At 42.5% G+C, this 26,439-nt stretch overlaps 1 protein-coding gene across 1 annotated transcript; it reads left to right on the top strand.

The window, feature by feature from the left end:
• Positions 1-1,155: 1,155 nt before the first annotated feature.
• On the top strand, positions 1,156-26,439 carry NOC3L (NOC3 like DNA replication regulator). Its single transcript, XM_063307409.1, has 21 exons — positions 1,156-1,245; positions 2,821-3,025; positions 3,639-3,762; positions 4,585-4,742; positions 4,837-4,902; positions 5,459-5,586; positions 6,736-6,897; positions 7,620-7,713; positions 11,164-11,339; positions 11,434-11,562; positions 11,821-11,952; positions 13,054-13,134; positions 14,044-14,144; positions 14,579-14,651; positions 20,010-20,073; positions 20,897-20,968; positions 21,301-21,482; positions 22,631-22,759; positions 25,308-25,405; positions 25,822-25,906; positions 26,008-26,439. The coding sequence occupies exons 1-21, from the start codon at positions 1,237-1,239 to the stop codon at positions 26,137-26,139; spliced, it is 2,400 nt and encodes a 799-aa protein (XP_063163479.1). The 5' UTR covers positions 1,156-1,236; the 3' UTR covers positions 26,140-26,439.

Raw genomic sequence — 26,439 nt, 5'->3', positions numbered from 1 at the left:
GCCTGAGCCGGCTACCTGAGAATCCAGCTTCCGCTGGGATCGAACTTGGGTCGTGAGGAGAGTTTTGGTTGCAATACTGCCGCCTACCACTGCGCCACATGAGGCTGTAATAATATAAATACAAATGTAAAATATAAAATATAAAATCCATGATGGAGATATTAAAAGTTCTTAATTTAAATTCACGTAATTCACTGGACCCTCTTCAGGGCGCTAACCATCCCCAGGATTGATTACCCCTCCTTCCAAGATCCCCAGCCTTCCACCTTCCATGGGCTCAGCTGGGGTCTCGGCTGCAACGCGTGCTCCTGCAGCAGCTGAAAAGGTGGGACTGGGGTGCACGAATGTCCTAAAGCAGGTGTGTTCAACCCACGACCCACGGGCTGCATGCAGCCCTGAACAGCTAGTAATGCGGCCCCAAGGATGAAGCACACAAAGAGTAAAATTAGAATTAAAATTTCTGACAAGCACCTTGAGAACTCTGAGAATTGCAACCCCTTTCATCCAACCAGACGCTGAAGTCAAATATCTCACTAGTTTTATGTTGCCCTCTTTTTTTAAGATTTTATAATAAAAATATAAAAAATAAATGAAGTTTTATTACTTATATACATTAACTATATTAGATATTTTATGTGTGGCCCAAGACAATTCTTCTTCACTCAATGTGGCCCAGGGAAGCCAAAAGGTTGGACACCCATGTCCTAAAGCTTCAGCGGGTTGGGAAGTGCAGTCTGGAGCTCATCAGCCCCGTCCAAAAGTTAAGGCTTTAAACTGGAAAGAGGCGGTGGTGATTGGGCGAAGCCGCCAGATTGGCAGTAAAGGAGAGATTAAAAAATATATATCTATATATCTATCTATCTTTATCTCTGTGCTGCCAACTAATGGGCGCCCGGACTTTTGCAGCCTAGGGATAGCCCTATCCGTGAGTACCGCTTCACAGCGAGGGAAGCAGGGACTGCTGCACAAATTCGGATTAGACAAGAGCGAGAAATATGCCCACCGGACACGAAACATCCCGAGCGCTCACCCTCGTCGTTCGCCAGCCCCGGCTTCCTGGCAGGCGCTGGAGCTGACTTCGGATCCTCCTTTCCGGCAGAGGGCGCTGTGGACGTGGCGGCGGCGGCATTTCCGGCCTGACTAGCGCCAAGGTCCTACTTCCGCTGCTTTTCGTGTCCGAGTTGTGCCGGGGGTTCGGAGGCAGAGAGTGAAGGTTTTCCCTGCTTGGCAGCTGCCATGAAGCCGGTAAGGGCACGAGGACTCGTTGCCGGGATACCCAACGTAGCCTGCGCCAGTTGGAAGTCGGGGGAGGGGGTAGGCCGTGACAGTGGGGACGTAGTCCTGGGAGCCAGGCGCCGTGCGCGAGTTCTCATGGAGTTGAGTAAAGTGCCCCGCTCACTCATCGGGTCTCCCACGAGCGGTGGACTTCCATTCCCACAATCCCTAGAGGGTCTGCAGGCGCAACGGTTTATGGGAATGGAAGTTCAGTGCCCTTGGAGGGCACGAGGTTGGGGAACAGGCTTGGTATTTAAGGAGCGGATGTACAAGCTGGTTAAGTTGTTTAGTTAAATTATGGCTGTTTTTTTTTCCGGGTGTCTGTAGAATGAGGTGTGAATAATAGGTACTCTGAAGGAACATGGGTGTGATGCATTACGAATATAGAATTCCTTTTATTCCTCTTAAAAGTTAAAGTGACTTGCTTCAAAGACATTAAATGGATACTTTATTAAAAAATAAAATCGCCATATGGATGAACATATGGATATGGCAGTGTTTCTCAACCCTGGCAACTTTAAGATATGTGGATTTCATCTCCCAGAATTCCCCAGCCAGTTGGCTGGAGAATTCTGGCAGTTGAAGTCCACACATCTTAAAGTTGCCAGGGTTGAAAAACACTGAGATATGGTATTGCTGCACAGCCAGGGGATTTCATTAAATTGCCACGAAAGTGTCCCTAGAGCTGCATGCAGCTGCTGAAGAACCTTGGGGCAGTCCCACAAAAGTTGACCCCACATTTAAATTTTTAATGTAATAAAAGGGGAGGATTTTTGTATACATGATGGACAGTCCTGTTCACTGCAGTTGATTAATATAATCTTAATTCAATTTAATCAAATTTAGCCCAACCCCCATTTATCCCATTTATTTAAAGACTGCAATCTCTGTCACTCCACGACCAAGGGTAAATCTCAGTTTGAAAAGAATTTTATAACCCTGCATCAATAGAATAATTTTTTAGTAATCCTACATTACCTCCATGCATCCAGAATCCTCTCTAGGGAATTAAGAGTCAGTCTCCAAAACATATATTGAGTGTGTGGGTGGGCAGAGCAGAAAGTTGGGAAACGGATATACAAAATTTGCCTTTTTTCCTACAAGAGAGTTTTTTTCCCCTTTCTTTTCACTTATATTGGGTAATTGGGTTGCTAAAAGAATTTATTTCTAGTAAGAATTTGCTGTTTATCTTAATTCTTTTGCCTTGTATAATATTAACTTACTGCTGCTATTGAATTAATCTAATTGTTTCAAAAATCTATGCCAGTGTGATAAAGTGGGTAAGATGTTGGCCTAGGCATGGATTCAGGTTCCCCACAGCCATGGAAGCTGTGAGGAACGCTACAGGGTTATTGTGGGGTAACGTAGACAAAGGGGAGCTAAGTATGCTGCCTTGAGAACCTGGAGGAAAGGCGGGATATGAATCTAACAAATAATCTGTAATTATACATATTGCTTAATGTTTCAAGATTTGAGTTAAAAATATATAAGGAAAGCCACAGATCAGTTTAAAAGGCATACTAATCTGACCCTTATTGCCTCCAGAGGAGAAATAAAAAAAGGGTTCCAAGTTTCCGAAAATTATTGAAAACGAGTAAAATAAAACTTGACAACAAGTTAAAAAACAAGCAGTTCAACCAGCAAAGTGCTGCCAAAAAGTACCGAAAAGAACAAAGGAAACTCAGACAAGCTGTAAAAGATGCTGTATCTCGGAGACCGGTGCCTTTGGAAGATAACAAAAAACCTCCAAGTAAGATGAGTGTGTGTTTGTGTGTGCGTGCATGTATGTAAATATATGAGCCATAGAGACTTTGTTAAATGTCACTATTTTGTACTACTGAATATAAGGTTTCTTTAATCATCAGATTGTTGATTAACATAGGAGTGGGAAGAAGCTTTTATGTCACTGACAGGCCCTCCAGGTTGCTGTCAGTTGAAGATCAGTCTTAATGCTTTGTTTTTATATCAGTGCGCAATGTACTTTTTCTCAAATGAAGTAAAGTTATTGATATTTTAGTTGTAGATTATCAAAGAGAAAGCTCTGCTTCTCTGGAGGAGAGTAGCTTGAAGAAAATTACTCTAAACCATGATAGGATAAATCAAGTTTTTAATTTTGTCTGGGCTCTACCTGCTTTATAGATATAACACCATGAAAACAGAAACCAGCTGCAGCCATTGGTACAATATTCCATTGTTAATATCTATTTCTCCTTTTCCTGTAAAACAAGAGTCTTATCGCTGAATTACTTGTTCATGTACTCATCCGGGAGTACAAACAAAAAAACAATATATTTCCACTTACCTATTGCAGGCTTATGTATGTATATTTCTGTGCCTCTGATTTTTTTCACTTGCCTGAACAGAGAGGATGGAGAAGGAGGAAGAGGAAGAAGCTCTCCCTCTTGATATGATGGATGAAGATGATCTGAAATTAATGGAAGAGTTGGCTCAAAAGGCATCTTTTATAACAAGAGACTTATCTTCCAAGTAGGTGCTGGCAAAGCAGAAAATTTGAGCTGTAGAAAACCTTTCAACAGTTTCTTGTTTATCAAGCTTTCATTTCACATTCACTGATGTTAGCAAGGTCTAAATTGTAGCTAATGTTTTGTGTGTTGGGGTTTCAAATTTAGGTCTCAAGATTAAGAGCTTGACTGTATTTTCCTTTCGGGTAGTTAATGCCTGAAATAATGGAAATTAATAGAAAATGATAGTGAAGCACTAATTATGAAAACTGTATAGTCCTCATGAGTAAATCACAGAACTTGGCAAAGCTCTCAGTGACAGGGTCCTTGCCCATTTTAATTTTTAATGCAATAGTATTATGAAGATGGTTCTTCATAGTCAAATTAATGACCCAAATAGTTTTAATAGATAAAAATTATATATATGTTTTAGCAGATTGCTCTAAGGCAGCAGAAGTAAATAAGGATGAGAGACCAGGCATTTATTTATAAAAGATTGTATTAAATAAAAAACATTACTTAGAAGTAAAACAATAAACAGATTAACCAGCTAGCTAGCTAACAACAGAGACTTAGAGAGACTGACCAGAGACTGACCAGCAAGAAGCTGGTGTACATCATTGATATATTCTGTCCTATGTACATCAACCAGTCAGGAGCTTCTTGACCTTATAAGGACATAACCTTTGGTCCCTGAGAGTAAGACCCAGACAGCCAGGCACCAAAGGTCCACTCAGAAAAGCAGCCCCCACCTTTGTTCCTGTGAGGTCTCTTTTTAAAAACTCAAGCCTCTGTAATGCTTCTGTGATGAAAAAATATTCAGCAATATGTGGATTTCGTTCCACAGTGAACCTATTCATGCCAAGAAACGTAAGAATGAAAGCGTGATTGAGAAATATGAGAAGATGCCAAGGCGCATGCAGTCCATGCCTGAAAAGGAACTGATTCATTTGCTTCCAATCAAAGATAAGCATGGAATAATTCCACAGACCATGGAAAAGCCAGGTGAGACACAGTCAGGATTGCCTTGCGAGCTGTCAATAATAAATGTGGAGTATTAGAGCTGTTTGGTTTTTAAAGAGCATGTTCTTTCTTGCAGTTGTAAGTGTTGAAGAGGAAGCAGAAGAGAAAGAAGATGCAGCAGAAGAAGGGGAGGTGAAAGAAGGTAATTAAGGCTTGAAAAATAATAATTTGAACAGTTGAAATACTGTTTTTTTTTTCCAAATAATGTTAAGTTTCTTGGAACAGTGCTATAAGCAGTTTAATTGGTATTTCTTGGGGAGGAAGCTAAATACAGGCAGTCCTCACGTAATGACAGTAATTGGGACCAGCAACTCCGTCGCTAAGCAACACAGTTGTAAAGAACGATATCACGTGACCACGCTGACTAATAATGGCAGGTGTGGCAGTTCCTGTTGCCATTGTTAAGGGAGTCCTGCACAGTCATTAAGCGTGATGTCACATTATCACAATTTGCGACCTCCTGTCAGCTTCCCCAAATACCAGGTTATCTTTACTAGAGCTACCAGATCTGGGCTGCAAAATTCCAGACAACCACAAGATGGGAGCAGAGAGATCAGAAAGTTCTAAATTTGATCATCTTAGATGAACAGTTCAATAAAGGTTAGAATATTTCTCCCAAATGCTGTCATTGCCAATTCTAAGTTAAATGATTCCACACATGCATTCCTTTAAAAAGTTGTTTTCTTTATTACCATAAGCCCTTGAAGAGCCCTTACCTGTTCTTACTGTTGAAGAACGGTTAGTCCATCGGGAAAAAAAGCTACAAGAGAAGAAGATGCAAATAGCTGCTTTGGCATCTGCGATTCTGTCTGGTCCAGAGAATAATGTAAGTAATGCTGCTTTGGAAATTCCAAGCAAGAGAATGTGAAAAAGGTAAAGAAGCGAGAAGTTAAGCAAGAAGTGTTGGAGTTAACGGCTTGGCAGGTCTCCCAGTGATTTACATTCAGTTTTCTGTGCAGCCATCCTAGACTTTGTGCAGTTACCTTTTAGATGAAAGGACAATTCCCTTTCTCTAAACAAGATTCATGGGCTTACTCTTGGATATGCTTGCAAATTTTAAATTAATACTATTAGTTTCGATTTCCTCTTTAAAAAGATTTTTTTTTTAAAAAAACGCCTCTTTTTGAAGGATGTTCGGTAAAAATAAAGTCTTCTTAGCTGCCAATCAGGGATACAAAAAAATTTATAGCAGGAAATTTAGAACTGACAAGGAGAGTTGAAGGATTCTGGGAATTTTTAGAGAGTGGGTTGTATGACAAAAAATTGTTCCTGGCCAGTTATCTGGACTGCCATCTGGAGTTTGCTAAGGGAGGAGTGGCATGACAGTTTTCATTTTATTGTGAAATATAATTACTGTAGGATAAACCACCTATCCCCCCTTCCCAAGCATTGGAGGTGGGGGAGCACTGTAAGTTTGCCAATCCACAACTTCTAAAAGACTTGAGTTGACTAATGTGAAAATGTCATGTCAATAATTGATGATATCATGTAAGCTGAAGTTAAAAAATGATATTCTGAAAATTAGATGTTGCTCAGTCCCAAGCCTTTTTTTTCCGTAGATATGAATTGGTATTTTTTCCTGTTCTTACTTTGGTAAAAATTCCTTTCTAGTTTGGAAGATGGGGTAAAATTCAGGCATGCTAATTTTTATAATATGTGAAAAGCAGCATTTTCATACAAAAGCTCAATGTTGCTAAAATTATATCTACATGCGTTAACAGGAGCAGTGCAAATTCTTTCCCTAATTTGGATTTTCTCATTCTTACCCACTCCACTCTGAAAGATCAGGTGTCAGAGATGATGACAGCAGTAACCAAAATATCTTGAAATGTTTCTGTTGGAAAAGTTGGTGACAGAATTCCCAAACTTACCATAAAAGTGGATTTGTTATTTTTAATAACAATATATCCGAACATAGACACTTTAGCTTATATAGTGATGGGAATGTACTCATAGGGGTGTTATTCTTGAGCAGATAAAGAAACTGAAAGAGCTGCGTGCAATGTTGATGGAACAGGATCCCAGTGTGGCTGTGATTGTGCGAAAATTGGTGATGATTTCTCTGATGGAGCTATTCAAAGATATTACTCCATCTTACAAAATCAGGCCTTTGACTGAAAGAGAGAAAAATACAAAGGTGAGGATATACAATGATTGGGGCTTAATATTAAGTCTCGGGAGGGAAAAAATAGTGCTTTGGGGAGAATACATCAGAAGTTTGTTATGAAATATTCTTGCTAAGTTTGCAATTTGATGTTTTAATAGTAATTTTTAATAGTAATTAATAGTAATTTTTCCCTTTAATTATTTTAGTCTTGATCTTGGTATTGCCACTCAACCTGGTTGATTTATTGAAGGAAAGCCAATTTAAATGTATGCCAAATTTGCAGAGAATGCATAATTTCCTAGTAAATAAGAATCTGGAGTTCTGTTTGTTGATGAAAATGGAATTTGAATTAAATCCTGATTCTTTTAGAAGTACATTTGCCCCATGAGTCAGCCGCTTGACTTAGAAGCAAGGATACTCCTACAATAAATGGATTTAAACTCAGATTTTTTTTTTACAGGAACTTCTAAAGTTGTACAACAACGTGAGGAGAAGGGTATTTAGTTGCTGAGTTGCAGAGAACTCTTCAGCATAGAATTCAGTATTTCTAATATTAATGTTTTATATTTGGGATAGTTCCAATGAAATAAATGCCTTTCTGAAATCTTGTACATGCATTCCTTCAGATTTGGGCATTATATTCTATTTTACTAAGCAGGATACCTGCTACAGAGTAATGTTTTTTAAATGTAAACTACTGAGTAATAGAGTAGATACATAGCAAAATATTTTACAATGTTTCTTTTTTATAGGTTAAAAAAGAAACTCAGAAACTGAGAGAATTTGAAGAAGGCCTTGTGAGCCAATACAAGTTTTACTTAGAAAATCTGGAACAATGTATAAAAGGTATAATGCACAGGGTGGAGCAGAATACAAATATATGTGTATTTTTTATAGAATGTTCAGTTGGGAAGCACACCAATCCTTCTAGAAGAGTAGTCTTATTAAAGCTAGTGAATAAGTAGTGTAAAATTATATTTGCATGTGTCTTCTCCCCAGCAGAATATTAAGATTTTACAAAAATTTCAGCTTATGCCATCAATACATGAATAAATCGAAGCGAATATTTGTAGCTCAGGGTTGAACTGTGGAGTCCTTGGTGCTCTCTGAGCCTTGTTGTTTTCTTGCAGACATTTCATTGCCAGACTAGGCAACATCTTTGCATATCTGGGTGTTGATTGCTGGTGACGAGGTGTTCTGGTCTTTTGGCTTTTCTATTGTCTCTTTCGAATGGTATGTAAATGTTGTTTACCTCTATGTGTCTGTTGATGGCTGCTTTGTCTGAGTGCCAGGCTTCCAGGAATTCTGTGGCATTTTTGGATGCAAAAATCAACACTAGGATTAACACCAGACGAACAATCAAACAATACACAATACCCTAATCAAGGAACTGTTAACTCAGTCAATCAACCAAGCAGCAAACAACAACCCAATCAAAGAACTCCCAAGGAAGAACAACACCCCCACCAACACAAGCAGGGCAAGTCACTGTGTAGTAACAGAGAGCAAGGCCCTCTCCCTGTTCACACTGAAGATGTTGCCTAGTCTGACAGTGAAACGTCTGCAGGAAAACAACAAGGCTCAAAGAGCACCAAGGACTCCACATGAATAAATATCATATGACGGTTGCATTTCTGTCTCTGCAAAAGTTGCAACTCGTAAGAGAGACTTAAAAATTCCTATCCTGGGGCTAGAAGTCATTACAGGGCTAGCAGGTCACCTTGCCTATAGAGCTCTCATGCCCTAAAACAAGATTCTGCACATAAACAGGCAGACCCATCATTGAAGATATTTTCAGCTTTACCACCTATAACCCTTCAGCAGTATGACTAAAGGACAACTGCTCTGGACTTCTAATGCGTCCTGGCAACCTGGTGGGTGGGTAGGTAGGTAGGTAGGTAGGTAGACAGATGATAGATAGATAGATAGATAGATAGATAGATTGACTGACTGACTGACTGACTGACTGACTGACTGACTGACTGATTGATTGATTGATAGAAAATCATACCACAGTATCACATGAATGTTGCTGGCCATAGCTTCCCAAAGTGCCTACATTGCACTTATTTTCATTTATTTATTTTCTATCCCACCTGTATTATTTTTTATAAATAACTCAAGGCGACGAACATACCTAATACTCCTACGCTAGAATGGTGTGTATATTTATAGACCCTCAGCAATTATGGCTAGTAGTATTCATGTGAAAACAATAATCAGTTTGGGGGAGTGGTCCTAAGAGCAACATGCCAAAGATCCCTGGTACCTCCAGTCTGCATATTGAGTGGCAGCAATGGGAGAGGCTGACTTTCACACCCATTCAGAGGAGAGGGAAAACTAGGCAGACTCAGGAAAATCAGGTCCAGTCCTCCTGGAAAACACTTCGGAAGCGTTATATTGTAATTCTAAACCCTTTTCAGTCTGATGGTTGAATCAAATTTTTTTAATACAATTAGGCTATGAGTGTAGTGCAAAACCTGTTCCTTAATACCTTGACAGTCATCCCCAACTCTGCCCTGCAGAGTCAATCCCATTGAATAATGCTTTTTCTCTGATAAATAAATGCATCTGTCTAGAAGAGATCAGAACTGTCTAAAGCAATTACCTTGACTTCTCCAGTAATTATTTGATCTATTTCTTCTCAACTGACTCACATTTTTGGTTTTGTGTGCACACCACACCTTGGGCATTTCATCAAGAATGGTGAGAAGAAGAAAAAAATCTACTTTTCTGTAAATGGTATGCCATAGTATTCAACAGAGCCTTATTTTAGAACCTTTGCCTACGTGCTCCTGATTTTTTTCCCCTGTTTTTAGTCTGTCATTTCTTACTCTCCATGTCACGTCTTGATTTTACTGAAGATTTTACTGATGGTGAAATAAGCATTTTGAAATGACTGTGTGGGTAGAGAGAGATTTTTACCCATAATTCAGAAGAACGTCATAATAATGTACAGGGCATTTTACATTCAAGATTTAAGTCTGCTTTACGTTTCTGATACCTGTGAAGAAAAGAAAGAAGAAACGTGTGAAATATGTACTAGCTTTTGGAATGGTCTCAGCTTTGATCTTGCGTTGATACAAATGAGATAGGTAAAGGTAAAGGTTTCCCTTGACGTAAAGTCCAGTCAAATCCGACTCTAGGGGGCGGTGCTCATCTCCGTTTCAAAGCCTTGGAGCCGGCGTTGTCCATAGGACACTTCCGGGTCATGTGGCCAGCATGACGACTCGGAACGCCGTTACCTTCCCGCCGAAGCGGTACCAATTAATCTACTCACATTTGCATGTTTTCGAACTGCTTGGTGTGCAGGAGCTGGGACGAGCAACGGGAGCTCACCCCGCCGCGCGGTTTCGAACCGCCGACCTTCCGATCGACAGCTCAGCGGTTTAACCCGCAGCGCCACCGCGTCGGACAAAAAATACTCTTAGTGTCACTGGAAAAGCCACAGTCCCATTCTCATCTTTTGCTGTATGCTGTTGTGTCAACTAATAACACAGGTACTCCTCATTTAGCAACTACCGTTGGGAGCCACAACTTGGCTGTTAAGCAGAGCTGTTGCTAAGCGAAACATCATAATTTTACAATCTTATTTCAGCTTTTCTTTGCTTTACAGACCTGCAAAGGTCGTAAATGCAAGGACTGGTCACAAGGTTACTTTTTCATCATCATCCTAACTGCGAACAGTCACGAAACAAGGCAGTTGGTAAATGAGGACTACTTGTAGTTTGTAGTTTCAGCTCTTTGAATTTACAAAAGTCAGTTGTGAGGTTTGTCAAAATGAACAGTACAATAGGACTGCCAACAAAGGCCCTGTGTGTACATGTGCGTAGGTACACAGACAGGCTGAGGAAAAGCTTCAAAGTAGTTACAAAGTAGTTCAGGAGGATGTAGCTGCTTTAATGCTTGGAGGAGGGAGGCTTTGCCAATCAGTCTTCTCAGATGTTTTACACAGCCCTGTTTTTCCTCAGTTTCCCACAACCTGTGTGTAGATTTGATAATGTTAGGAAGTAGTAGTGTTAGCGCTTTAGGAACTTACTCAGTGGAAAGAGCTACTTGGTTTTGAGCCACATTTTGAAGACTAATAATTTTAACCAGAGCAAAGCTCAGTCTTTCCAATATTCCAGTGAGATGCTCTCAGGAGAATATCATCCAGTGATGCAGTTCAGTGCCTGATTTTTAGGCATTCTTCCCCTCTGCATTACCAACTACTCCATTCAGATTTTGAAATCAAATTATTAGTAACTAGGGAATCTGGGCATGGAGATATTGAAGCTTCACCTAATGTTTCCTTAGATTGGAAGCAAAGGAAGCTGAAGAAAAGCAACGTGATTTCAGTGAGGGCATACAAAGGCCTTGCAGAGACTGCAGTGAAGTGCCTTTGTGAGCTCCTGGTGGCCTTGCCTCACTTCAACTTCCACAATAACATCATTGTACTGGTTGTACCACTTATGAATGATGCTTCAAAAAAGGTAGGCTTTCAGTACTGCCTGCTGTGCTCCATTTTATGCTCAACATGTTGGCTTCCAAAGCTAAACCTCTAAACTGAGATTCTGAACTTCGCAGATTTCTGAACTGTGTTGCGATGCGGTGAGAAGCCTCTTCAAGCAGGATAAATTAGGCTTTGCTTCTCTTGGTGTGGTGAAGGTCATTTCCGGCCTTGTGAAAAGTCAGAATTATGATGTTAGACCCAAGGTGAGTTTGTTGGTGTATTCATTTATTTATTTTTGAAGATGGGTTTTCCTGTTCTGTTGAAGTAGCATCAAATCTTTTTCCACCCAATGCTTTGATTGAAGCTTTGAATATATTTATTTCTGTCTTTCATGAACTACCTGCAAGGATGGCTGTGAACCTCTACCTGAAAAAGAGACATTGTTTTAGTTTCTCATAATTTTGTTTTGCAAAAAAGTCTTTATGATTTTAATGAAAAAAATGCATGTGGATTATATTTAGGTGTTAATGGCACTACTTCATCTGAGAATTAAGGAAGTGGAAGTAAAAAAAGATGCAGAAGACATTACACCAAAGAAAAAAATCATGTCCTACAAAGACAAAAGGAAAAATCTATCGAGGATGCAAAGAAAGGTAATTTTATGCTGCAGTGAGCAAAAATGTGAAATACAATTAGGAAACTAATTGGTAAATAATGGTATGTCCTGGATTCAAAGCTAAGTTCCATTGGGTGCTGAGGAAACAGTTGCTGATTGAAAAGAGTTTGCTGAAATCACTGGGCATGTTTACGTGTACCAAAATTCTTTGCAACATGTTTTGGGGCTGATGTTGTTGTTGGCCAAATCTATAAAATGAACCCAATCATTTGGCAGTTTAGCTTTGCACATTTTATTAACATCTCCCTGCCCCCCTTTTTCAAAAAATACTTGTATTTTTTGGATGGATTTTTTAAAAACTAGCCAAGCTTAAAATACTGAGAGAATGTCAGTATTATTGTAAAGTCTATGTGGGGATTCTCCAGAGCAGGAGTGGGTAGAAAGTAGATCCGAATCTACTGGCGATTGGAATAGCTCAGCAAGGGCTTTTGCTTCTCAGTTGGTCAAGGATAAGCAGAAAATGCGCGCGCATGCACCCCCACCCACCCAAACGAAGGAGGAATTGCCATGAGTCAATACTTACATGGAAGCTCCGTAGGCGTGTTTGGTACTAGAGCCCCAGGCAGTTTCCTCAGCTCAGAATCCTTTCATTCCAACCAACTCAAACATGGACATAACAATTTGACACCCATGGACATCATGCAGCCCCAAGAGCGCTTCCAGCGGTTTCTACAAATCATGACAGAAGGGTACTTAACTTACTTGTTTACTTATTTACATTGATACCCATCCAGCTTCAGAAGCTCTGGCTGGGTAATATTCAAGTAAAACCTTATGAAGGAACAGTAATAATGAGAAAAAACATGTGAGGGTCTTAGATTTGGACATTCCATCCAGCCACCTCCGGAACAGCCACAGGGATCCTCCCTCCCTGGCCAGGCAAATCCCAAGCACAGGAGAGCCCCTGTTCTCCCCCAGGTCAGTGTGTTGGCTGACTTGGTCGTGGAGGAATTCCATGTTGTTATGGACGGGGGGGGGGGGGAAATGGCATTGGATGTTGGAAGTTCAGGGGTTAAAAATTATTTTGGTTCAAATTGCCAGAAACTGACTAGCTTCTAAACCATTTATTCATTTTCAGTGGAAGAAAGCAGAAGAGAAACTGGAGCGAGAACTCTTGGAAGCAGAAGCCTCTGAAAATACAGAGAAAAAATTGAAACTGGTATCTTTATTCCTCATACATTTTACATTTTCTGGGGGTCATTTTGTACTGCACGTGAAATAGGACTGCGTTATGCAGTGTATTTCTTCCAGGTTCTTTTTCTGCTGTGGCTAGTCAGAAATAGATTCAGGTAGGAGTGGGTGGCATGTGTAAAGACTTATAGCCTGTTATACAGGCAGTCTTCACTTAATGACCACAACTGGGGCCAGCAACTCCATCGCTAAGCTCCATGAGCACTAAGCAGAAAATTGCGTGACCGCAATGGGCTTACGACATCATTTCCCATTTAGTCATTAAGCGAATCACCGCACTTGGTAAGCAAGACATCACGTGACCATGACTTGTGACTTCTGCATTCTCCATTATTTCTGCTTGTTGGAAGCCAGTTGCAAAGCGCCCAAATGGCAGTCATGTGACCATGGGACACTGCAACAATCGTAAATCCAAGGACTGGTCGCAAATCTGGGGTTTTTTTTACACCATCATCATTTCAAACAGTTGCTAAATGAGGCAGTCAGTAAGTGAGGACGATCTGCAGTCATGGCTTCATGTCTCATTGTAGCATTGGTGTTCTTCGGAAGTTTAGGGAAGTTTAGGGAATCTAAGAATACAGTAATGGACTGGTAGTTTCTTACGTTCCAGCTAATAAATAGCTTCTTGTTCACTAATGTGATTACATTAATGTGATTGTGTCATAGCTACTATTGCTGTAACTCAGAATGGTGTAAAGCTATAATTTTTCTGGCTCTCAAAGTTATAATTAGGCAGTTTATTGAAAAGCCAGGAATTTTTAAATTAATTAACCATTCATTTTGGTTTAATGGCGTCAATATTGATGCATGAAGAAAAAAATTTGATTATAATGAAGTCATAAAGGTTCATATATCCTTTTATGGCTCTGTCCTGTAGCACACAGAAACCTTGAATATTGTATTTTTGACTTACTTCCGAATCTTGAAAAAAGCCCAGAAATCTCCTCTCGTGCCTGCTGTGTTGGAAGGTCTTGCAAAGTAAGTATTTCAGAATAATTTTGAGATTTCTTTTTTTTTTTTTTTAAGAAAAATCTAGCTAGGGACTGCATACTAAGGTAGAAATACATTCACATTATAAATATGTGAGCAATCATAACATTCTTTAAAATTATGTAACAATATAAAAAACATGTGAAAGTCAATATCTAGTTGACTAATAGTTCTGAATCTACTTTATGTTTATCTTTTGTTATCAATATGCGTTTGTTTTTTGTTTTCAAAATTCCTCCTAGTGAGTGACATGGAGCTCTGCTATGTGGCATTTATTCAGGAATGACAACCATGCTACAAACACGGGCCTAAGGATCAGTTTTAAGTAACGACCCTTCCAAATAAGATACAATTGAAGCAAACAACGTAGTTTTGTAGGTGAATCCCATGTAAAATCAAGATTTAAATGTTCTTTCGTTTAGATTTGCCCATCTCATAAACTTGGAATTTTTTGATGACCTTCTGATGGTTCTCCATTCCCTTATTGTGTCTGGGGTAAGTTTCCTGCTTTCTGATTAAATGAGTGACCCTTATTCTGTGTCAGGAATAAGGAACCTGCGCTGCCTCTTGTGCTGGCCTAGGTGGGCCCATGTTTGGTTTGTAAGTTTCCACCCTCAGACTCTCCCTTTTCCCACCGCCCTGTCATGTGCGCCGTTTCAATGTATTTGATGCATCGTAACGTTTCGCATGTCATTAATTGGATGCGTGTTTCATTTGTCTAGGGAGGATGGGAACGATTATATTTTGGCTTTGCTTTGGAATGTGTTTGTGTTATCTACTGCGCTCAAGGTTACTTTCCCAGGCTAGCAACTCTGACGATTGCTAGCACCTGTGCCGGGCGGGGCTGTTACGAGGGAGGCGGGATACGTTTGAAGCAAGGGTTTAAGTTTGTATTTGGCGCGCTTTTGCTCATTCTCAGCTTTCTCTGTATTTGCGTTTAGTACTCTAATAAATCAGATTTCATTTAGCATCCTCTTGTGAGTCTGAGTATTTGGGGCTAGGGCAATCATTACATAAAGCTGAGAATCTCAGTTCCTAACTCCGCTGGCCCCTGTCCAAGGAAGACAAGCGTCTAACTTGTGAGGGAGAGAGCCCGCGATGACCGAACCCGAAATCGTGATGATGGAGGAAGGGGAACCGGACTCGACCGTGAGGCCGTCCGGCCGACCGTCCCAAGGAGGGGAGCTGTCCGCCATCAGAGAGGAGGCGAGCTCCGGGTCGGAGAGCGAAGCCGGGGGGCTGAAAACGGCCCCGGAGACCACCGTGAATTCTCCGGGCGAGCTGCTCACCTGGGATGAGACCCGAGGAGATGCCACAGCAGCGGGGGGCCCATCCTGGAGGCAGAGATACCCCTTATCCCCCAACGTGGTGCAGGTGCAGCCAACGGAGGGCTCACCCACTCCGGATCGAATCAGAGTGCTGGAGTCGAAAATGGATTCGTTGGAGGCTATTCTGAAACAGCTGAGCTTGGATGTAACCTCGATGCGAGAGCTCCGGGAAGAATCCAGCCAGAGGCATTCAACCCCTTCCTCCCAGGGGCTGACCCCGGAACGGCGACGGGTGGTGCGGAGGCGCGAAGGGGACCAGTCGGTCCAGATGGAAATCGCAGCATCGCCCGGGCGATCGCCCCGGGGCCCCGTGCCGCTCCGAGTCAGGGAAGCACCAGCCGCAGCAGCACCGGTGGTGGGGCGCAGCCCGGCGGGAGGCGGCATGCGAGACTTCCCTGTCAAGTTTGATGGGGACCCGACCAAACTCTCGTTCTTCCTGACGAATGCGAAAGCTTATATGGAGGAATGGGGGGCGGTTTTCCAATCGGAGAAGGCAAGAATCATCACCATTGCCACCAAACTGAAGGGGAGGGCGGCAGACTGGTATGTCCAGATGTGCCAGTCGGAAGCGCCTGAACTGGAAAATCTCGAGGAGTTCCTCTGGGCGTTGAAGCAACACTTCGAGGACCCCTTAGCAAAGGAGAGAGCAAAGCGAGCCCTGAAGGAACTCAAGCAGGGGTCCCGATCAGTGGCCGATTATGCTTTGGAGTTTAAAGCGCTAGCTGGGAAGGTGGATGACTGGTCCCAAGCAACCATTATCGAGCTCTTCAAAGATGGCTTGAATACCGAGGTGCTGCGCTGGTCCCTGGGGAGGGACGACCCATACACGCTGTATGAGTGGATCCTGCTAGCAGGAAGGGCTGAACATGCCCAAGAGGTCTTTGCCCAGCGGAAGACCGCCAAGTCGGGGCGGGAGATGAAGCCCAGCCGCACATCGACCACCGGGGGAAAACCGGGACAGCGACCCTGGGACGAGGAGCGTGAGAAGCGGTACGCCAAAGGATTGTGCCTGAGATGTGGTAAGGAGGGGCATCGAGTGGCAGCATGCCCGAAGGCAAAGGTGGAGGAACGGCCCGGAAAACCGCCGGCGAAGTCCCCTGCGTTGCCGAGGAAACAGAAAGCTGCGGTGGCTGAGACCGAGGGAGACGATGTGATGTTCTACGAAATTGAAGGGGAGACCGAAATCCCGCAACCGGCGGGAAACGCCAGCCACCTGCTCTAAAGGGCGCCGCTGGGCAGGTGGTAGAGGACGGGCGCGAGCCTCCAGCGGTGAGTGGCACTTACCGCATACTCATGGTGAAATTGAAATTGGGTTCCCAAGTCAAGACGGTGGAAGTATGGGCCATGATTGATTCGGGGTGTTCCCGGTGTCTGATGCACCCCGACGTGGTGGCGGCTTTGGAGCTCCCCACTTTTCCCCTACAAAGACCCATCGCATTTACTCAATTGGATGGGTCCATGGCAGGGGGCAAACCGGTCACCCATTTTACAGGGCGGGTAGCCTTGCAACTGGGCAGTCACCAGGAAGGGTTGTCTTTTGTCGTGGCTCCCGTAGGGGGCCCATTGGTGGTGTTGGGGGTACCATGGTTGGTGCAGCAAAACCCCCAAATAAACTGGGTCTACCGGACCATCACATTTAGGGATGGGTTTTATCAAGCGGCAGAGGGGAAGGGTGCCCCAGAGGAGATGGTGGGGGTTGCGGCAGCTGCGACTCCGCCTTACCCGGCCTCTCCTCTGGAGGGCTTGCCGGCCGAGTACAGGATGTTTGCTGATGTATTCGGTGAAAAGGAAGCTGACCAGTTGCCCCCCCATCGAAAGACGGACTGTGCCATAGAACTGCTGCCCAACACTCAATTGCCTAAACCAAAAATTTATTCCATGACGCAAAAGGAACTGACTCTCTTGAGGGAATTTGTGGACAAAAATTTGGCGCGCGGATTCATTGAGCCGGCGAATTCACCCGTGGGGGCGCCGGTTCTTTTCCGCCCAAAAAAGGATGGGACATTGAGACTTTGTACGGATTTCCGCGGATTAAATGCCGTCTCAATTTCCAACAAATATCCCTTGCCATTGATAAAGGACATGTTATCACATCTGGCCAAAGGCAAGATCTTCTCTAAACTGGATTTAAGAGAAGCCTACTATCGTGTACGAATCAAGGAGGGTGATGAGTGGAAAACTGCATTCAATTGCCCGTTGGGAGCCTTCCAGTATAAGGTGTTGCCGTTTGGGTTGGCTGGGGCCCCTGGGGTATTTATGCAATTAATCAATGAAGTTTTGCATGAACATCTGTTTAAAGGTGTACTGGTGTATTTGGATGATGTATTGATTTATACGGAAACCATGAAAGAGCATGTAGCTCTGGTAAAGAAAGTCTTGTGTAAACTCAGATCTGCTGAATTGTATGCAAAGCTATCCAAATGTGCCTTTCATCAGACCCAAATTGACTACTTGGGGTATAGGATTTCTGATAAAGGTATAGAAATGGACCCTGCCAAGGTGCAGGCTATCATGGACTGGGAGAGTCCCCGTACCCGCAGGCAACTTCAAAGTTTCTTGGGGTTCAGCAACTACTACAGATTATTCATAAGGGGGTTCGCTGAGATTGCCTTGCCCCTAACGGACCTGCTTCGAACAAAAGGGGTGGGAGATACTAGGAGAGTCAAGAATCCCGGAGCGTTGTTGAGGTGGACGCCTGCTTGTCAAACGGCGTTTGAGCGGCTGAAAGCAGCTTTCGTCAAAGAGCCCATTTTACAACACCCTGATCCCTCAAAGCCTTTTGTTGTACAGGCAGATGCCTCCGATTATTCTATTGGCGCATTGTTGATGCAAAAAGACGAGGCAGGATGCCTCAAGCCCTGTGCTTATCTATCCCGCAAGTTCTCTGAAACTGAGAGGCGTTGGCATGTTTGGGAAAAGGAGGCATTTGCAGTGAAAGCTGCATTAGAAGCTTGGCGGCATCTGTTGGAAGGGGCTAATCACCCCTTTGAGGTATGGACTGATCATAAAAACTTGGAGGCACTTAGTACCCCTCGAAAACTGAGCCCTAAACAGGTTCGTTGGGCTCAATTTTTCAATCGATTCAATTTTCAGTTCAAATTTATTCCAGGGAAAAAGAACTTTTTGGCTGATGCCTTGTCAAGGCAACCTCAAGACTCTGGGGCGGCGCCAGATGTGGTAAGCACCCTATGGTCGGCGCCCCAATTGGGCATGCAAGCTGTGACGCGAAGCCAAACGCGCGCGCAACAACCGCCCACCACAAGCGCTGCTCAGCCAAGCCCTTTGTCAATTCCCTCCCAATTGCAACAAAAGTTTTTAAAAGAATTGAAAACGGATACTTGGTTGCTTGCGAATAAAGACAATGTTACTTTTGACAGAGGCTTCGCTTGGAAGTCCGACCGCCTCTACGTTCCCGAAAGCCTCCGAAAAGATGTGTTAACACGTTCACACGATGACAAACTCGCAGGTCACTTCGGGTTTGTAAAAACCTTGCACCTCGTTCGGAGGCAATTCTGGTGGCCCACATTACGTAAAGATGTCAAAGACTACATTGCTTCCTGCACTGTTTGTGCAATGTCCAAGCGCAAGGTGGGCAAGCCCCAGGGGCTGTTGCAGCCGGTAGCAGCCCCCTCTTCCCCTTGGGAAGAAATCTCCATGGATTTTATTGTAGAGCTACCACCCAGCCAACGCAAAACGGTCATTTGGGTGGTCAAAGATTATTTCTCCAAACAAGCCCACTTTATCCCCTGCGTGTCCATTCCGTCAGCGCGTCAATTAGCCCGCCTATTCCTTGTACACGTGTACAGGCTACACGGATGTCCCTCCCGCTTGATTTCGGACAGAGGTACACAATTTACCTCGCAGTTTTGGCGGGCGTTTCTCAAGCTGTTAGGCACGAAGCAAGCCCTCTCCACGGCTTGGCATCCTCAAACGGACGGGGCCACTGAGGCGGTTAACTCCACTCTAGAGCAGTACCTGCGCGCTTTTGTGAATTATCAGCAGGACAATTGGGTAGACCTTCTACCATTTGCTGAAGTGGCTTACAACAATGCAGTGCATCAAAGCACTGGGCAGACCCCGTTTCGGGTAGCTCAGGGTAAAGACTTTGTCCCTATCACCGATCTCCCACAACCTCCTGCAGGTGCAGTCACTACAGATGATTGGTCAACACAACTGGCTGACTCTTGGCCAATGATTCAAAATGCATTGGCTGATGCTCAAGCGGATTATAAATTGTATGCTGATCATTACACGCCCCAGCAGTAAGAAAGCAAAAACAGTGCTCAGAGAGGGGTCTTCTCTCTGCCCAGCTCAGAGGAAAAGAACTTGACGTGTAGATCAGCTGCAGGGAGGGACATAGGAAGATCTTGTGTTCCTAGGCATGTGAGTGGAGGAGACCAGTTACCTATCAGTAATGATACAGGGGTGGGGAGGGAACACCTGCAGTCTGGCTGTAAGGGCCCACCAGCTGCAGACATACAGCCTTGGGGTCTCTGCGCTTACAATTCACGTTTTGCCTTTTTAGGTGTTAAGCCATAGAGAGAGCCTGCACTGTATCCTCTCGGCGTTTCACATTTTGTCCGGGCAAGGTAGGGGATTTGATTTCATATTGTGACGGGCTTGGCTTTTGTGATCAGCTTGAGTGACACAATTCCATAGTTCAGCCTGAGAAATTTGAGAGTGGTCAGTTTTGTAACAAAAGTCTTTTTAATACAGTTTGTAAGAAGACAGCAAGGAGGCAGTTTTCATCTGAAACTAAGCTAGGATCACTGATTTTGTTGCCTGTTTTTGTTCCAGTTTTTTTCCTATCTGCTTCTACATTTGTAACTAAAACAATATATAGCAACAGCTCTACTAGCTTCCAAGATGTATTTACAGGTAGTCCTCAGTTAACTACCATAATCAGGACTGGCAACTCTGTTGCTAAGCGAGAGGTTGTAAAGCAAAAAATCACCTGACTGCACCAACTTACAATGGCAATTCTGGTTGTAGTTGTTACGTGAACCACTCACAGTCGTTAAGCATGATGTCACATGACTGCAACTTGCAAATTACTGCTGGCTTCCCCATTGATTTTGCTTGATGGAAGCCAGCAGTGAAGATCACAAATGGCAATCACACGACTGTTATAATTGTGCGCCAATTGCCAAGCACCTGAATCGTGATCATGTGACTGCGGGGACGCTGTGATGGCTGCAACTACAGGGACCTGTCATAACCCTCCCTCATTCAGCGCCGTTGTAACTTCAAACAGTTGCTGAATGGGTGGTCGCTAAGCAAGGACTACCTGTATATCAAAAGGAAATTAATTCTCATAGAAAGTAAGCCTTTTAATCTTAGCACGGGAGAAACCAAATGCATTACTGCATTTTCAGATATAGAAACCCACTTAACTGGAATTATTTTCAATAGGTGATGTCCTTAACATTGATCCGTTGAAGTTCTACACGCATCTTTACAAGACATTACTTAAAATACATGCAGGTAATTCCTGATATCAGTGTATTGAGTATAACTGATGCTTTCTAACTATCCAGATGTGTTTCACTGAATGTCCTCTAATATTGAAAACTATTTGGTGATATCAAAGTTTGAGTGCCATTTTTGAATGCCAGATGCCCCTTTTGTAGCAGATAAGTTGGGACATTAGCTTGGAGACATTACTCCAGTTCCTCAAAACACAAACTAAATCCATAATGGGATTCTTCAGGGCATCATCTTTTGCTAAGCAATTCTTAACTGATTAAAGAAATGGTGGTAGAACAGTGGCTTTTCAACCTTTTTGGCTATTATTGGGGTTTTGCTTTGTGTTCAAGGAGCTACAAATGAAGATGCAGCAATAGTGTTGCAATGTCTGGATCTAATGCTCACCAAGCGCAGAAAACAGGTGACACAGCAGAGGGCTCTTGCTTTCATTAAGCGTCTTTCCACCGTGGCGCTCCAGCTCCTTCCGGCCTCCGGCATTGGAATCTTGGCAACCAACAGAACATTAATGCATGTAAGTTCTTAGCGACATGGCTGATATCTCGTAAGTTATGGATGCCATGCTACTGCTACTGTAGCCACATTCTTGCCAGAAGGGACAATCTCACTGGGCTGTTCTCCCAGCTTTCCTATTTATGTCCTCAGCTATTCTTACTCCTGTGGGTAACTACGTTTATACCTGAAGTATCAATTACGTTGAATTTAACGTGTAGAGAAAATAAGCTCACTGGATCGCTCCTTTATTCAAGGAAGCGGGCTGTATCTTCTCAGTGGCGAAATTACACAGGGCCCTGTGTGAACACACAGTGGCTTTTATAATGATGACACCTCCAGGAATCATGAAATTGGTAACCTGAAAGTCAGTCGGCTGATGATGTTCAGCCCATGAGCTCCTTTTTGCTGGATCACACCGTCTGAAAGGATTTGGAGGAGAAGCCATAGGCTGAATAAGAATGCATACGTGAAATCCCTAGGAGACAACAGAGGTATTAATGGAGGAGGTAATTCTAATGTTGGGATTGGTATTCTTTTGCGCTTTCCTTCAGCAGCAAGATGTATAGCATGGAAGCAATACTCCATCTGCTGTTGCTCCTGGAAAACTGTGTCAGTGGTATCTCTTGCTAGCTTAGGCTGAGGCCTGCCTTCTGGGACTGCCGTTACAGAATGCCAGCCTCAGTACTGTGTCCCCAGCTCTGGTAACTACTGTGATAACTGCAACATGGGACTGCAGTGAGAAGGAAGTGAGAGTATATTTATTCTTGGAAGACAAAATGCGTTACTGGTTATAATCCGAGTTTGGAGTATTTTAATTGCTGCGGTTAGTAGGTGGTGGTTCTAATTTAATTTTTCCTTGTAATTGCATGTGTTCTCACTTCTTGCTTCTTCCTAGCTTCACGATGTTTTGTATTGATAAGATACAGAAACCCCTGTAATGTACAAAATAGTCCAAAGCTGTTTTAGTCTTTATGACATCAAAGAATCTTCCTATTTCAATAGATAACATACTGTAGACCATATGTATGGTAGGGATTCTGAGTTTATTACTCCAAGAATTAATTACCCACTTGGGGGAGAAATTATTTTATTCTCTGAGGTGAACAAGGCATCTTGTAATTGTTCTGTTTTCTGAGGCACTCTTTTTTTCAACAAACTTCATTACAGATTTTCCCAAAGACAGACCTCCTCCTAGACAATGAATCGCAGGGCAGTGGCCTTTATCTGCCTGAACTGGATCAGCCGGAGTACTGTAATGCTCAGAACTCAGCCCTATGGGAATTGCATTCCCTCTTGGTGAGTCCCACAGAGGCTTACATTTTGTAGCTTTATTCTGGGATGGTAGTCTAGAAGTCCTTTTTTCTTTCCTTCTGAAGACTTTTCTTCCTCAACTAGAATGTCTAGGAATGAGTTTAGGAGCTTTACATACTATTTTCAACTTTTAATATGAATACTCGTGTAATAATTTTTTTTCAGTCTTCATAATCCTGCCTAGCTTGCATCCCTTTGGAACACCCTCCCCCCAGAGGTCAGACAGCTCCTGGACTTCCGAAAAAGACTAAAGGCCTGGTTTTGTCAGCAGGCTTGGAATGGGAGGGGGAATAGTTATACCTGGGGATGGCTAGCGCCCTAAGTGATTTTGAGGGGCCTGTTACACTCACGGACTGATTAAATCTTTTGCCGCTTAGTTTTTATTATATTTTTATTGTATTGTATTGTTGTATTGAAATGGTTTTAAATTTTAACTGCATTTTATTGTAAACCGCCCAGAGTCCCTCATGAGGTGGAGATGAGTGGTGAATAAATTTATAAATAAATAAATATTTACTCCCTGTTGCTGTACATTCTAATCCTAGAGAAAGCAGGTGATACATTTGAGCTCCCCAGGATCTCGCCATCTTTCTCTCTTGGTGACTGGCAGTCCTAGAGTCCAGCCCTGCAGTTTATTTCTAAAAAATAAACATCCGTTATTAAGTGTTTATTCCTGCATTCAGTATTGAGGATGTGTGAAATCGCCAGAACCGAGTGATCGCAGTTTTAAGATTTCATGAAGGAGTTGATCTTCCAACACATTCCATTCAACAGACCGTCTGTTTGTACAGTACCTATTACCAAGCCCACCAAAACACATGTAGGGGGTGGGGATATTGCTTTCAAATAAAAAAGAAACATTATTAAAATGCAACAAATTAACTTTTCCATATATTCATTAGAAATGGGAGGGAGAGGAAAATAAGTAACCATTCTTCCATAATATTTATTTTGGTAAAATCTGGGTGAAGAGAGACCCAATTGGTAACTTCTTTTTTCACCCAAACATGTAGTAGTAAGTGCCATGTGGATTTCAGTCATTTGTAACTGGGTGGCAGTTAGCATAATCCTCTCTGTCTAGGGAGGGCTTTTTCAAAAGTATATTGCCACCTTCTACAAGGCCAGGAGCATGATTCCATGGTGCTTCACTGCTTTCTGGTTTCACTTAGCCAGCAGCTCTTCTCCCCACGGTTAGCTCAGATAAGCTAGGATGGGCAAATGTCAAGAGTATTCGTGATTGTCTGGACTGCAACATACCTTGTCTATGTCTTCAGGCCTCAAAAACTGAAACTAGTCCAGTACAGCTGCACATCTCATTATATACTGCATCAAAACCAGTGTTCAACTCAGTATGAATATGGGTTCTTTGATCCTCAGATGTGGCACAGCAGGCTTTTGAGGGCTCCAGCATTGGATTCTCCAGGGTTGATGGCAGTAAGCGCTCAAGCTAACCCAAATAGCTGTATTTGATAGCTATTATTTATATTTTTATTTATTTATTTATAGAGCCAGTTTAGTCTAGTGGTTAAGGTGCTGGGCTAGAAACCAGGAGTCTGTGAGTTCTAATCCCGCCTTAGGCATGAAAGCCAGCTGGGTGACCTTGGGCCAGTCAGTCTCTCTCAGCCCAACTCACCTCACAGGGTGGTTGTTGTGGGGAAAACAGGAGGAGGAAGGAGTATTCGGTATGTTCACCACCTTGAGTTATTTATAAAAAATAATAAAGGTGGGATAGAAAATAAATACTGTAAATAAAATTTAAAGATGTGATTACTGTGTTGTGGTACCCAACAAACACTATAGTATGTAGTGTGTCTGGTCAGCCCCAAGAGGAGTCTTATCCCATTGGCACTCTAGCTGTCTTCTGTCCCGTTTCGTTATTTAGAATTCCCCAGAAAACTAGGGAGATGCTGGGATTCTGCTAGATAGGTTAGGGCACTAAAAGGTGGCCTGTTCTATTCCAAAGAAATTAATGGGAAGTATGCCCAACAGCCCATTTTCATCTTCTTCAAAGTAGATCAAGGGACTGGCCCTTGTAGCCTCTCTCCCGAGGGTCTTGTATTAGCCTATCTGAGATGCTTCCTGTTCAAGCTCTGGGTTTTGAAAGCTGGACAGAAGAGCCTGCTCAAACTCTAGATGCAGTCATTTTGGGAAGGCTTAAATACATGTTTGCTGGAGGGCAATATTGATGCAACAAGGAACTATCAGCAAACTTGTGTCCAAGTTGACTTCATTATGCCAATCCGTCAGTCTTTTTTAAATTAAAACTTTCCTGATTGCACTGTTATTTTTCAACAACTGCCTGTTTTCAGATTACCTCTGCTCAGTAATTTATTTAGGCTGAACAATTAATTTCTGGTGGTTCAACTCATTCCTTGGAAAAGGTTTAAGATTACCTAGCCATATTGTTTTAATCAATTGCTTCTAACATACATAATTTTGGTGATTAACTCTTCAGAGAAATAACTCAGGGTAAGTACATTAATGTATGAAAACATGAATCTTCTCAATCTGCTGTGATTACTCCCATTTTCAGAGGCACTATCATCCAGTTGTTCAGAAATTCGCAGCTCATCTCCTTGCAGGAGCTCCAGCTGAAGGATCAGAAGCTCTTGGGCATGAACTTAGCCGGAGGTGAGAGAACATTCTGTGCTGTGTCCAGAAACAAGCCGTCATCCCTTTCATCATCAAGGAAGCATACTGCCTTTAGTCCTGCAGGCTGGATGGCACTGTTTGACCAATTGCTGGTCATCAAAAGATCTGTTTTCTACATTATTTCGAAGAAGAAAACTATTTCTCTTAATTCATTCTTACCCTTAGTGGGAAATAAAATATCAGATTTTCAGAAATTACATTACATTCTCAGTCCCATTACATTATAGTTCTGCAGTATCTGAAGGCCACATATTCCTCCTGGTTTAAGTCTAGAGACCTGTGTAGATTTCCTGCCTAGATTCATCTCTATTATTGCTTTGTTTTTTTCCTAAAATTTGCTTGAGTTTTAAGTTAACTTTTGCAAATAATGGAAATTATATTGCTGTGTACCATAGGTCTCCTGGTGAACTTTTTGAGGCCTACAGTATGAAAGATACGACTTTTGATCCTCATATTCCACCAGTTGCACATAGGAAAAAGGTACTTTTTCACAGATTCCTTTCTTAAAGTATGAAACATTACCTTAAGGTTTATAGCTGTTTACTTTCAAGTTTTTTACTATTGTATGCTTCTTATTTCAGGGTAAATGTTTACAAGGTGACTTATTTCTGAATGAGGACATAACTAAATTGGTTAAGCTTCATCTTGAAAAGCCTGGTCTACAAGTACCCTTGGATTTTGCTGAAGACATAAAGGCATTTCCAGCATCATAACTATATTGCAAGCTAGTTCAGCATGTTTGAAAGAACCAGACATATGAAATGGTGGCTTGTTCCATTGAATCCTAGATTTTCAGAATGCAGAAACATGGAAGAAGAATGTTTTTTTAGTTCCTAGAATATTTGAGGTAAATTCTTCAAAAATTCAGGAATGATGACTTTACACTGATGGATAAAGTTTAGGATTTCTAATTTATTCAAGCTTGCATTTGTAGAAAACAATTGTACAGTATTCTCGGTGCAAAATAATGCCTTTTCAATAATTGTATAAACATGGATGATTCCTAGAAATTT

This window comes from Candoia aspera, chromosome 6 (genome assembly GCF_035149785.1).
Source record: "Candoia aspera isolate rCanAsp1 chromosome 6, rCanAsp1.hap2, whole genome shotgun sequence".
NCBI classification, from domain to species: domain Eukaryota; kingdom Metazoa; phylum Chordata; class Lepidosauria; order Squamata; family Boidae; genus Candoia; species Candoia aspera.
The sequence above is the reverse complement of the archived record's forward strand: the minus strand, read 5'-3'. Positions and strand labels throughout refer to the sequence as shown.

Excerpts from the sequence above, each read along its gene's own strand:
- NOC3L (XM_063307409.1), top strand. Across the intron at positions 14,145-14,578 it reads GTGTTGGAAGGTCTTGCAAA|ATTTGCCCATCTCATAAACT; the intron begins GTAAGTATTTCA and ends TCTTTCGTTTAG. Across the intron at positions 22,760-25,307 it reads GGGAATTGCATTCCCTCTTG|AGGCACTATCATCCAGTTGT; the intron begins GTGAGTCCCACA and ends TCCCATTTTCAG.